The following is a 12,946-nucleotide window of genomic DNA, read 5'->3' on the forward strand; positions in this document are numbered from 1 at the left end:
CCTTTTTTGTTCCCTTGTATTCTCTTCTAACACTCCCTTGCACACACACATCAAACACATCTTGCACACACATCAAATAGAACTTTCTCTACCATTCCCACGGACCAAAGAATATTTTTGCGATTTTTCCGCACCTGGTGACCTCTGAAATGGGCCTTTAATCAAAAGATGAAAAGTCATCATTTCAAAGGTTAAGAAACTTCTGAAGAAAACTGAAATAATATGCCATGAAAAAACAAAAATATTAATACTTTTCTTTTGAAAACAAAGAGGACTTCAGAAACTTTAAAGGAAAAAGGTTTAGAGATTTCAAAAACGTGATGAGCAAAAAGGAGGTATGCAATGTACCTGAATCTTAACAATTCGCTGCCGGGTGATTAAAAATTCTTTCCGACCTTTCCATCCACGAAATTTGTTCTGTATCCGAATTGCTGCAGCATGCAAAGGTTCATCAACTTGTCCTGGTTTGTATACCTTCGATGCAACCAGTGTAAGAGCATGTTCATCTGAAATTCCATGATTATCATCACCAAACTCTCTCAATTGCTTTCTTTGGAAAGACTGCACTCTAAAACTTGGTGAATACGTGCAGCAGCTTGAGTGGCATTACAAACAGCAGCCAATGAATCTTTAAGTGAAACGCCGCTTGACAAGTCTCCTTCTCTGATTGGAGTGGGACTTCTCTCTGAAATTGTTTGTACCGCTTTTCCTCCAGAACCATGACAGGCATCACCTCCAGCAGTGTCCAGATTAAGCAACGAAAGGTGAGCACTCAAAGCCGATTCAGCAAGATAGCCTGCAATTCCTTTGTGTCCATTGGCAGAAGCTAAATCTGCAGGTGTTCTGCCCGTTGTATACTTGGGAGTTGGATCAGTTAATGCTCCAGGTGCTGCACCAAGAGAGATGAGGGAAGCAACCGTCCGCTCTCTGATATCATTAACACCACAATGATCAAATGGTATATATTTCAAGAAAAAATGTAGGCATCGTAAAACATTCTACCAGATCATTACAAGATACAGAGACATTTAAGTGCTTATAACAGGATATAACTTTTCGAATGATTAAGTTCTTCACGAATAGAACTTTAGGTGCTCCCTATGCAGCTTAAAACAATCAATAACGTGGTGAACCACTGGTAGTCGACCAATTCCATCCCTAGTAATTAAAATCAGAATCTATTGAGTGTTTACAACTGAGGGGGACAACATCTCAGTCCACACTTGGTTATTGGCAACTTAGAAGAAAAATTGAAGATCTGAGGGCCCATTTAGTGAAAGAAGCATCTAGTATTCCATCTCCCTATAACAAGAAAATCAGTGAGGAAAATCATGAGAAATGATGGTCCAAACCTTTTAAACACTCAATGAAAGCATGCGCTGGGTTCCAATCCTCCTCTTTCTAAGTCTCTCGGCAATAATGAATGACAGCTCAAGGGCTTGAGAAGCATTAAGCCTTGGGTCGCAGTGTGTGTGATAACGTGAGCCTAAATCGTCATATGTCACGGTCCGGGACCCTCCAATGCACTCGGTTACATTCTGGCCAGTCATTTCTAGATGAATTCCTCCAGGATGACTTCCTTCTTGCTCGTGAACATCAAAGAACGCGCGCACTTCGGCCTAGAAAGGCAATAGAAAATCAGTTAGTACTAAGTGGAGTATAAGATTAGAAAGTTATGGACACACAAGATTGCCAATAGCTTGACAACCTCTATTTAGAGATACAGTCAATTTATTGGACAATTAAATGAGCTGGATCCCATTAGTGCATCTTAGTGCATATCTCCGATCGACTGGCAAGGAAAACAAACACCAGAATATGGTTACCTGCCTCAATTTGAAATACTACCGCAGAATTTGACGTCACAAAACTGTTTGACCTTATTTTTTTTGTTGCTATGGGCCTGTATTTGCTGAACTGAAGCCATACGACTCATTTGCAACTTAAATTGGAGTTTTAACCTAAAAACTACTAGCAAACCATCTATCTCAATAACTCTCCTTGACCATAAGATAAAAAAAGGGCGTGCTTGTTGGTGACTTGTCTCATTTTTTGAGGATTGGATCAACTATTTCAAACTTGATCCGAATGGTTATTATACGTGCAATAAACTAACTGTGCAAAATGGTGGTGACAGAGAAATTTTTGACAGGTAGTTCATACCAGAATTGCATCAAAGGCACGTGTTTTGAGTCCACATGGTGCTTTTATGGTGTTTCCATGCATTGCTTTTGCCCCATGAAGTAATTGTCAAATTGCCCGAAAGAGTATTGAGACCCCTCGAAACGGCAATGGACTAAAAACCAAAACTATCATTGTCGACAGGAAGGTTGATCGGAGCCATTGCTCCAACGTCATAAGGCCTTACATTCCTCTCGCTGACAGCCAACTCCAGAAACTGTAGTAAGGGCTTAAACAAAGCCACTGGTCCGATGAACGTTCTAGCCTCCTCATTTTCCTTAGATTTGTTAAATGAGTAGATCGGAACGGGTTTGCATCGGGTCATATCCAAATCGACCCATTTAACCCAATTATAACCTATTATAATGCAAAATTCTTGATCAATGCATAATCTAACCCATTTTCAGCTCATACCCGATCTATTTAACTAAACCTGAAAAAAGCTTATTTCTTGTGATTTTTTTTATAAAAATGATATTGCTAAAATACTTTCATGCAATATAAATCTAATGGGAAATTTATATATATATATATATATATATATATGTATGTATGTATGTATTTAAATAAGTCATCATTTGTTTCTTCAAAAGTATTTTTTCAAGAAAATTACAATATTTTATAGTTTTTACTAGAAATCTAAAAATAAGTTAGAAAATATTTTCTGCAGTTTGATATGAAAAATATGATTAAATTTTCCCCCAAGCACTCCTTTTAATATTTTTTTTCTTTTTTTTAAATCAAATTTATAATTATTTTTATTTAAAAAAAACGAAATTTTTAATTATTTCTTTTCTCTTTTTCCTTTCCCTTCAGCCGCTTGCTAGCCTTGATGTCAACCGGTGACTGGCCACAGGGCGAGCCAAGCTTCCCCAAGTGTTAGTGAGGCCTCACCACCAGATTCGGCGAGCTCGAGCCGCCGACCTCCAAAGAGCTTGTCCCTTGCTTGGTTAGTCGCTGACCATCATTGTGCCGGCCATCAGTTGAGGAAAATGGAAGAAGAAAGAAAAATGAAAGAAAAATGAAATATAAAAAGTAATTATAATTTTAATTTATATATTAAAAAAAACATTTTTATAAGGCTAAAGAGAGAAAGAGAGTGTGTGAGCCTTGAGTTGAAAATGGGTTCTAAGTCCAACCCATCTAGACCAATTTATTTTAGGCTTTTAATTTTTAAACTCATTTAAGTAGGCTCTTCAAGATTTAAGTGACCCATTTATGTTTTAAATGAGTCATATATGGTTTTAAGAACCATTTTGACAAGTCTAGTAATCCTTTAGCAAAAGCCTGATTTGTTCTACCACTTTGCACTTTCTGCACAATTCCTCTTCTCCATTTAGCACTTGAAGAAAATGGTTATGTTTTTAAGAAATATTCACCTCGAACAGTTCCGATGCAGAAAAAAAATTCATTTCTCATCCTCTTCCTCCTCAGTGATACCACCCTCCGCCAAAGGAACCACTTTGACCCCCTTTGACTTGCAGGGAGCGACACTGTTCATTGATCTTGAATTTTGGGCTCAGACTCAGACATTGCCAGAGTCGTTCACATGTCGAAGTATTGGCAAAGTCATAGAGTTCATTAGCATTGTTAATGGGCTTTCTCCTTTTTATCTTTGTGAAACCTTGTGCGAACTTGAAAAACTCAGTTAATTAATCCGTGATGGAAAATTTACTTTTATTTCCGATTTAAAATATTACATTGCGCCCAGTGATAGCACTGTGCTCCCTTTCATGCTAAGGTTATTCTAATCAATCTAAATTGTTTCCATTGTGCTTGCCTTTGTTGTCCTTTCTGAATATTGCCATTGTTTTGATGCAGTAACTTGCAAGGGAATGGCATAACTGGTGGAATACCTGCAGAAATTGGAAATTTGACAAGTTTGACCAACTTGGACCTGGAGAACAATCGTTTGACTGGTCAAATACCACCTTCCGTTGGGAATCTACTAAAGCTTCAATTTTTGTAAGCATAAGTATCTCCAGTGCTTTTACTACCTGGAACAATCTATATGGAAATTGCAGCCTTAATGGATAAGATTTTGTGACCGTGCTAGCAGGTCGTTAAGTCAAAATAACCTCAGTGGAACCATTCCTGAGTCACTTTCTACTCTTCATAACTTGATCAATCTGTAAGTAGCCATTCCTTCTTTACTTCAAGATGAGTCAGTATGGTTGCATCATACTTGATCATCTGTTTTATTTTATTTTATTTTTAAATTAATTTGATTCCTATGAGCTAGTTCCTAGTTTTTTATTCAATTACTCAGCAAATTCTAAGGGCACTATTTAAGCTCTTTATGCAGCCAGCTTGCCTTTAACAACCTTGAAGGTCAAATTCCTGCTCACTTATTCCAAGTTTCAAAATACAAGTAAGGCAACAGTGACACTTATTGATCAATCATTTTAACTAATTAAGCCTCTACCCTTGGTCGTTCCCTTCTTTTGAGAATCTCTCTCTCTTTCATGCGCGCTCGCATAGAGGCACATGCATATTCTACTTATCAAATGGGCTAGACCATCAACAAGCGTTGATTTTCTTGTTGTTTGTTAATTGCAGCTTTTCTGCAAACAAATTAATTTGCGGCATTAATCAGCTGCGTTCGTGTGCCTCTGATGGCAGTGATTCAGGTAGTTTGCAGTAGTGAACGCTCTCAATTATTTTACTGTAACCAGGCAGTGTCATATAAGGCACATATGCCTTGATGATGTAAAGTCCATATTTCTGACAGGTGCTTCGCATAAGCTGAAAGGTGGAATTATAGTTGGTATAAATGGAGGGCTTTTTATTCTCTACCTTGTCATTCTGGTGCTCTTTCTATATAAGGGTCGACACAAAGGCTATAAACGTGAAGTATTTGTAGACGTCCCAAAATATGTGTTGCTCTTTCTGTCAATGACATGACTAATTGTATTGTTAGCATCTAAGAGGATGTTTTACGTTGAAGTCAGTAGAATTTAGTTGGTGTACAGAGTTTGAATTTGATTGATCGTAGGAAAGAAAGCCCTAAACTGGATTTATCAGAGCTACTTTTTATATCCTGTTCTAAAGTTCCTTTTTCCAGTACTAACTATTACGTCCTACTGGCAAGTGAAGTAGACGGGCGAATTGCATTTGGCCAGTTAAAAACGATTTTCATGGAGGGAATTGCAGCTTGCAACAGACAACTTCAGTGAGAAAAACGTCCTGGGGCAGGGTGGTTTTGGGAAAGTCTACAAAGGAGTGCTTGCTGATAATATGAAAATTGCTGTGAAGCGATTAACTGATTTTGAGAGCCCTGGTGGAGATGCAGCATTTCCACGTGAAGTCGAAATGATAAGTGTTGCAGTTCATAGGAATCTTTTGAGGTTAATTGGATTTTGCACAACACCTACGGAGCGCTTGCTGGTGGACCCTTCATGCAAAACTTAAGTGTTGCCTATCGGCTTCGAGGTGAGAATGCTTGGTGCAAGTCCACAAACTGTTGTTGAATTACTCTTCAACGAAAATGCGTTTTCGTGTTGCTTCCAAGCAAAATAAGAGGCTATATTGGTAATTCATTTCTGAAATCATACTACGATGAAAAATCAGTTTGGTGATCTCCTTATTGGACAAAAGCATTAAGTCAGACTTTACAGTGAACTTCAAGCCTAGTTTGACCATTTTTTTGTCCAGTCTTTTCCTGTTAGATATACTCCTGCACTCTACTTTGGTAACAAAAGTTTGTCAGACTAGTTAAGGTGTTGGAAGTCTTATCAAGACTAGATTCCTGGCTCATACTTCTTTATACTTCATTACATAGTTAATACTCATGGATGACGATCAAGAAAATTAATTACATCTCATGGACGACATGTTTAGACATTTATTGTTGCTCAAGACTTAATATTTTTTCATGTTTTTTTTTTTTTTTCATTTGTTATCATCTAGGCACTAATCTGATCTGGCTGCTGCAGAGATCAAACCTGGGGAGCCTGTTTTGGATTGGCCCAGAAGAAAACGGGTAGCATTGGGTGCTGCACGTGGTCTGGAGTATCTTCACGAACACTGCAATCCTAAGATTATTCATCGGGACGTAAAAGCTGCTAATGTTTTGCTCGATGAGGATTTTGAAGCCGTTGTGGGTGATTTCGGCCTTGCAAAATTAGTTGATGTGAGACAGACTAATGTTACAACTCAAGTTCGTGGGACAATGGGCCATATTGCGCCGGAATATTTGTCAACTGGGAAGTCCTCAGAGAGGACTGATGTTTTTGGTTATGGAATTATGCTTTTAGAGACTGGTCAACGTGCAATTGACTTCTCACGTCTAGAGGAAGAAGATGATGTGCTACTGCTTGACCATGTAAGACAGTTTATTCTTCTCATTGTTTCTTTATGGAATTTATTTCCTCCTCCCTTCCTATTTTTCTAGTTATCCATTTGTTATTGTAGGATGCTCAGAATGGAAGATTTTAGCTAACAAAGAATGATTGGTTTGTACTATCTATGACATTCTAAGTGAAGCTGAATAGAGTAAACAAATTCTATTTGTCAGAGTCGAAGTACTACTGCTGGCTTGTTTATCATTATTTACACAAGTTCCAGAACTGTGTTGAACACATAGGAATGATGATACTGGCTTTGATGCCCGTGCATCCATGCTCAACCACATTTTGTGCTGTGGGAAATCAATATTCCAGGCGTGTGCCATGTCAAATGATGAAAGTAAGTGTAAGGATTTAGTCAAGAATACCATGTGAAGATTTAGTCAAGAGTACCATGATCCATACCATAGCCATGACAAGATTTCCAGGGGACACTGCTACTCCAAAGCATGAATGAAATACATTTGGAAACTGAAGAGAAAGGCAACATGTGATACAATCTCCAAAAATGACCTTTTTCTTTCTTTTCTTATACTACTTTGCCAAAAAAGAGAGAAAAATAACATGCTAAAGGAAATATGAATTGGAAAAAGTGATAGCCCTACGTCAATCAAGCCGCTCTGGCTGGGAATAGCAGAAGGAATAGGTACTTCAAATAGGGTATTTCTTTGAAACATCCAGCTAAAGCAAATCAGGCCCGAAGATCACCGGTCCAAATATAGCTCGAAATTGACCCGAACTTAACAAACTCTAGTTGAACCCAGAACCAACACTTTTCTTTTTTCAAAGCCCATGAAAAGAGAGACGGACCTAATACCACTAAAGGAACTTAAGCCCAACCTACTGCTCATCCTTCGCGGAATCGACGCCTCCAACTTTACCCTCTCTTTTGCTTTCTCTCCGTCCGAACAGAAGAGACGAACGGCCATGAGCCGGTTGGTGGTGCTCTCTACCCGGCTCGGCAGCGGCGAATGGTGGGCGAGATCCACAGATCGGGCCATGTCTGTTCGCCTCGTGCGCCTCCGAGCCGGGATCCTCGAGGAATCGACCCAAATCGGGAAAAAAAAGAAAAGGAAAAAAAGAAGAGCGCAACGCGGGTCTTAAGTAAATGCGCAACCGAGTTTCTCTCTGGCCGAACAAGAGGGTCCTGAGCACAAAGTTGAAATTGGAATCAAGTTTCACAACAAGTCTCACTCTTCAGAGCATGATACTCCAATTAAAACCAGAATTCTGACAAAAAATCATGACTAATGACTATCCTTTATATGTTTTTTTCTTGAAAAAACGACCCTTAATTCTCCACTCAGGGTAGAGGACCTTCTTCGCCGCTGCTGACATCGCTGCCTTCGTCTGAAGACGACATCGCGATATTTTCCTCCACTGGCAATGGGAGTGGGCCTAACGTAAGGTACGGCAACAATAGAATACTCCCAGCGGTGGGCCGGAAGGACAGTGAACACCTACAATGAAAACGAAGAGCCTCAGGCTCATTCTACTACCAAAAAGAAAACTTTTAACTATTTAAACATGGAGGGCGCCTCGTGGAGAAAAAAAGGCTCTACCGATCACTAGTGGGGTGTATCGGAACCAGAATGTTTTGTAAGGTCGTCAATTCGTACTGCGTGGCAAGCACCTCTCCATGCAGATTCGCGATTGCGAATAAACCCAGCGCCACTCTCCCACGAAAGAAAACCGCAGATTGTCCATTGTAATATCTGAGCACTTCAGGTCGTTATCATCGAACATGGCGTAGTACCCGCCGGCAAACATGGACAATCTGAGTGGAACTCCCTCCATTCGTATCTGTTAAAGCGACAGACACAGAGAGATACTCAGGTTAGAAGTCGGCAAGAGACATACCAGTCAATGAAAGGAAAAAACACACAGAGAGCGAGAGCGAGAGAGATACCAGGTGACGAAAGCGACAGAGAGAGGAGAAACAGAGTAGGGTAGAACGGGGGTTCGTTTCCGTTTTATTTTGGGGCCGGAGGGTTAAAGCGACACAGAGAGATATGCAGGTTAGAAGTCGGCAAGAGACATACCAGTCAACAAAAGCAAAAGGTAGAAGAAGGGGGGGTTCGTTTCCGTTTTTCTTTGGGGCCGGAGGGTTCGAGAGAAGGGTGGATTTCTTCTGTTTTTTCGGTTTTTCGGTTTGTTTTTTCTGTTTCGGTTCTTGTTTTTTCTGGTTTTTTTCTGTTTGGGGGGAGTTTTGAAAGATGAACCGACGTAACTCAAAGATCGAACGACAAGAGACGGAGAAAATACTCCGCCTCCGGTAACTTCTCTGGATGTTTTGTGAGTGTGATGATGAGCGCAAACTTTGGTGCAGACGCTGTCCCGCTCGTCTGCGATGTATTTTGCAGTGCTGATTTCGGAGGCGGCGGTGGGGAATTTCTGTAAGCATGGGAGACGTGACTGGGTACGACCGACCGTTTTTTCTTTTATTCCGTTTAGTTGCTGGTAGGGAGAGATTCAATGGCAGAGGCCGTTGTCTTGAGATTCCTTGCTTTACGGCATTGTTTTGAGAGCAGGGGCTATTTAAGTAGCTTCCGAAGCCCGAACTCGATGATGTTTCTTACTTTGAGTCGTTAATGCTTTGTTTCTGGATGTTTGTTCATTATCGTCGGTTTTCTCTGTGAGGAAGCTCGTGCCTCGAATTGATCTGATCATGCGGGAGTTTCCTCCGGTTTCAGGGAGGATGCCAACAACACGCTACGGATACTCGTGGCTACGGACTGTCATCTGGGCTACATGGAGAAGGATGAAGTGCGGCAGCACGATTCCTTCCAGGCATTTGAAGAGATCTGTTCTATAGCTGAGAAAAAGAAGGTTTCAAATCATAATCCTGTTTGTCTTATTTGCCACAGTTTTTATCACCTTGCCCCATTTTACACTTTTTAAACTAGTCCATGGAAGGTTGTACTTTCATCTTCTGCATGGTACATCTATCGTGGCCTGTAAATATTTCCAATTGCTACTGCTTATGGCTAAATATGCTGGATCAAGTAGCAGTTATCCATCGAGACAATAGTCTGCACTTAATTAATGGCACAGATGCTATATCTTGCCTACCTGGAAAAAGGATTGAGGATACGCATTCACACTCGCATTATAGAGTTTGTTGTTTTCTTTTGAGACCAATAGTTGATTCCCAAATCCTGAGTCTTCCTCAAAATAATTCTTGAATTAAAGTCTCTTTGGCTACTCGCATATGTTATCCATTTGTCTGAATTATTGGCATTTGCCGTGCTTCTATCAGGTGGATTTCTTACTTCTAGGTGGTGATCTTTTCCATGAGAACAAACCCTCAAGATCAACATTAGTAAAGGCCATTGAGATTCTTCGTCGCTATTGTCTCAACGACCGGCCGGTGCAATTTGAAGTTGTTAGCGACCAGACCATAAATTTTCAAAATATGCAATTACTGTTTCACACATGATGGCTCTGTTTTTTTTACTTGTTGGAGGAATGGACGATAATGAAGGACATGCTGCATGATTTAATTGTAGCAACCTTGTGTTATATGAGAGATGAGAAAAAGTTGCAACCAACTCCCTCAAAAAAGAAAACAAAAATGTACGATATCACCCTTTGTGCTGAAATCAAAATTCTTGCATCCATCTGCACCATTTTTCTGTGAATGAATTGTACATATATTTTAGGTGTTAGTCTTATGTCTATAATAGATCACTCTTGTCTTCCCAGGTTTGGCCATGTGAATTATGAAGACCCTCACTTCAATGTTGGCTTGCCAGTCTTCAGCATTCATGGAAATCATGATGATCCTGCTGGAGTGGTATGTGATGAGTGGCCAAATGCTCGGTTTGATAACTTTCTGCATGTCTTTGTGTTTATAAATTATGGACTTGCAAAGTATCCATTTTACATGCCTGTCATGTTTGTGGAAAGGTGCAAAAAGCCTAAGTTCTCGTCTAAACTGAATGGCGAAGTAAGAGCAAATTTTCCCCTAAAAAGTCAGATCAGGCGTTTGTTTATAATGTACAGCATCGGGCCTCCACATCGTAAATATTTGTTGTAATGCTGGACATATTGTTTTAAGATTTATTGTGGCCCCAACATCATCAAACTTCTATCCAGGCTTCTTTTCAATTAAGAGAAAATCAGAAAGAGCTTGAAAAAATTGTCCTCTCAAAGAGATACATGCTTCCACATGTGATACAAGAAATGGGACTTTAAGATGCCCTGCTCTTTTCAATGAATTGCACGTATTCGTATTAGAGATTACTATTTGGTGTGTATATCTTTCATAGAATCGCAGGTTGCTGTGTTGTGGTATGGTGATGGTTGGACTGAACGATCTTCCTTGGTCACTTAAACATGTTTATAAAGTGCGCTTGCATTTTTTTTTTTTTTTTGGGTTCTGCCAGAGTTCACTTCTCAAGTTTACAACTGGTCTGCTGATCAAAAGTTCATTCTTAGTTTAAATGTTTTCGTGGGGGAAGGTAATATTTCTGCAAGCTAAAGACAACCACAAGTCTGCTGATCAAAAGTTCATTCTTATTTTAAATGTTATGTTTCTGTTATGCTTCTGTGTTGATACTTTTTTGTCTAAGAATTTGTGTATGCGATCATGATGTACCTTTTCTTTCTCAGTATCATCTCCCTTTCGTTTTCCAGGTAGCAATTTCAAGAGGCTTGAATGGGATCGGACTTGCAATAGTAATACCTGCAGTTCTGTCTCTTGTTGCAGACTCTACAGACGATAGCAACCGTGGGATGGCATTTGGATGGCTGCAGCTAACAGGCAACATTGGCTCCATCATCGGATCGCTGTGTTCTGTTTTAATTGCCTCGACATCCTTCCTGGGAATCCCCGGTTGGAGAATTGCTTTTCACCTGGTCGCCATCGTAAGCGTTGTCGTTGGTACTTTGGTGTGGCTCTTTGCTATTGATCCTCGACATTCTGATGACAAAAATCAAGCTGAAGATCTGAATTCAAAGTAAGTGTCATGTTGCCAGTTTTGGCCAGAAACTTGGCCCTCATCTTTAATTCATGCTTCAGCCAGAAGACAACAGCTGTTTAAAAGGCTTTAACTAGCTTTAGAGTTGAAAAGATGTTTCTGATAGATCGACATGAGTCCAGAGAGGATGTAGATATCTGTAGCTGATAAGACAGTGCAGTGCTCTCATTACTGAAGTTGGAAAAAGGGCGGGATGTCCTTTGAGAGAAAGCAATTGGATGGGGGACGTTCTTGCTAAGCGCTTGCCCAACTCGGGAAGAATAATCTTGTCACAGATAAGCACTGCTTCGGCCATTCCTTTAGCTGCGATTTTGCTTCTAGCATTGCCTGATGATCCTTCCACAGCCTTCATGCATGGTCTTGTTTTATTTATCATGGGGCTGTGCACATCCTGGTGTGCCCCAGCCACAAACAAGTAAGTGTAACTAGTGGATTCTACTGCATTCTCATCACACCAACATGGTTACTAGATGTCACTTGTCAAGTTCTAAGTTGATGCTCCTACATTCAATTCTGTAGCTTGAAGCTGTACTGCTACTGTATATTTCTCCAGTTAATTTCCTGCATATATTAACGCAGCACAGTCCAATATTCGCAGAGATCGTCCCTGAGAAATCCAGAACGAGCATCTACGCACTGGACAACTCTTTTGAGTCCATCCTGGCATCATTTGCTCCCCCGCTGGTCGGTATTCTCGCTCAGCATATATATGGGTATAAACCAATCCCCGAGGGATCATCCCACTCGATAGAGATCGAGACAGACAGAGAAAATGCTGCATTACTTGCCAAGGCACTTTATGCTGCTATGGGCATTCCAATGGCGATCTGTTGCTTTATTTACTCTTTCCTCTACTGTACGTACTAGAGAGATAGAGAGCATGCTAGAATGGATGCGCTCACGGACGGAAATGCAGCAGATTGAGGTTGATAGCCCCTATACAGGCGAAGATATTACCGACCTTGATGCAAGTATAGTGAATGGCGCTTATGAGAAGGCAAGGAGCACAATCGACAGAGACTATGGAACAGAGGAATGGGTTGATTTGGATGACAATGACGAGAAATCCCTGCTTTCCAGGCAACAAACTTTAACAGACATCGGAGAATAATGTGGAACCCGCAATACGCATGAATCTGTGCGGGCTTGTAAACAAGCAATCATTATCACGAACTCTCCAGGACTTGTCTCTCTGTACTGTCTCGTATGACAGGGATTTCACCTATGCGACCGCACACTACATCACGAGGAGGTTCAAGTTGGCGACCACCACTATAGAATACATCCCAACTCGTTATCGGGTAACTTCTGAGTCAGATTGATTTCGGACCGCCCACCATTCGAATTCATGTATTGAGTACACCTGAACTGACTGAAACAGGGAGACTGGTTTAATCAATGTACTGATATTTTCCAGTCCATTTTCGCTCAAGAAGC

The 12,946-nt window shown here is 40.5% G+C and overlaps 2 protein-coding genes, 1 long non-coding RNA gene and 1 pseudogene across 3 annotated transcripts; 3 read left to right on the top strand and 1 right to left on the bottom strand.

Annotated features, from left to right (window-relative positions):
- Window positions 1–50: 50 nt before the first annotated feature.
- On the bottom strand, window positions 51–1,156 carry LOC104417795 (annotated as a pseudogene).
- A 2,904-nt stretch (window positions 1,157–4,060) lies between these two features.
- On the top strand, window positions 4,061–4,550 carry LOC104417796. The gene is made up of 3 exons (XR_005545976.1): window positions 4,061–4,146; window positions 4,241–4,312; window positions 4,487–4,550. It is a non-coding gene; the product is annotated as an uncharacterized LOC104417796 (long non-coding RNA).
- A 246-nt stretch (window positions 4,551–4,796) lies between these two features.
- Window positions 4,797–6,574, top strand: LOC120286157 (probable LRR receptor-like serine/threonine-protein kinase At5g10290). Its single transcript, XM_039300289.1, is given in 4 exon segments — window positions 4,797–4,811; window positions 5,335–5,569; window positions 5,572–5,613; window positions 6,117–6,574. Coding segments are annotated over 4 exon segments (750 nt in total).
- Window positions 6,575–9,215: 2,641 nt separating this feature from the next.
- Window positions 9,216–12,946, top strand: LOC104415802. The gene is made up of 5 exons (XM_039300993.1): window positions 9,216–9,356; window positions 9,787–10,103; window positions 10,233–10,323; window positions 11,166–11,924; window positions 12,108–12,946. The coding sequence occupies exons 2-4, from the start codon at window positions 10,006–10,008 to the stop codon at window positions 11,490–11,492; spliced, it is 516 nt and encodes a 171-aa protein (XP_039156927.1). The 5' UTR covers window positions 9,216–9,356; window positions 9,787–10,005; the 3' UTR covers window positions 11,493–11,924; window positions 12,108–12,946.

The sequence above is a fragment of the Eucalyptus grandis genome, chromosome 8, assembly GCF_016545825.1.
Source record: "Eucalyptus grandis isolate ANBG69807.140 chromosome 8, ASM1654582v1, whole genome shotgun sequence".
Lineage (NCBI taxonomy): Eukaryota > Viridiplantae > Streptophyta > Magnoliopsida > Myrtales > Myrtaceae > Eucalyptus > Eucalyptus grandis.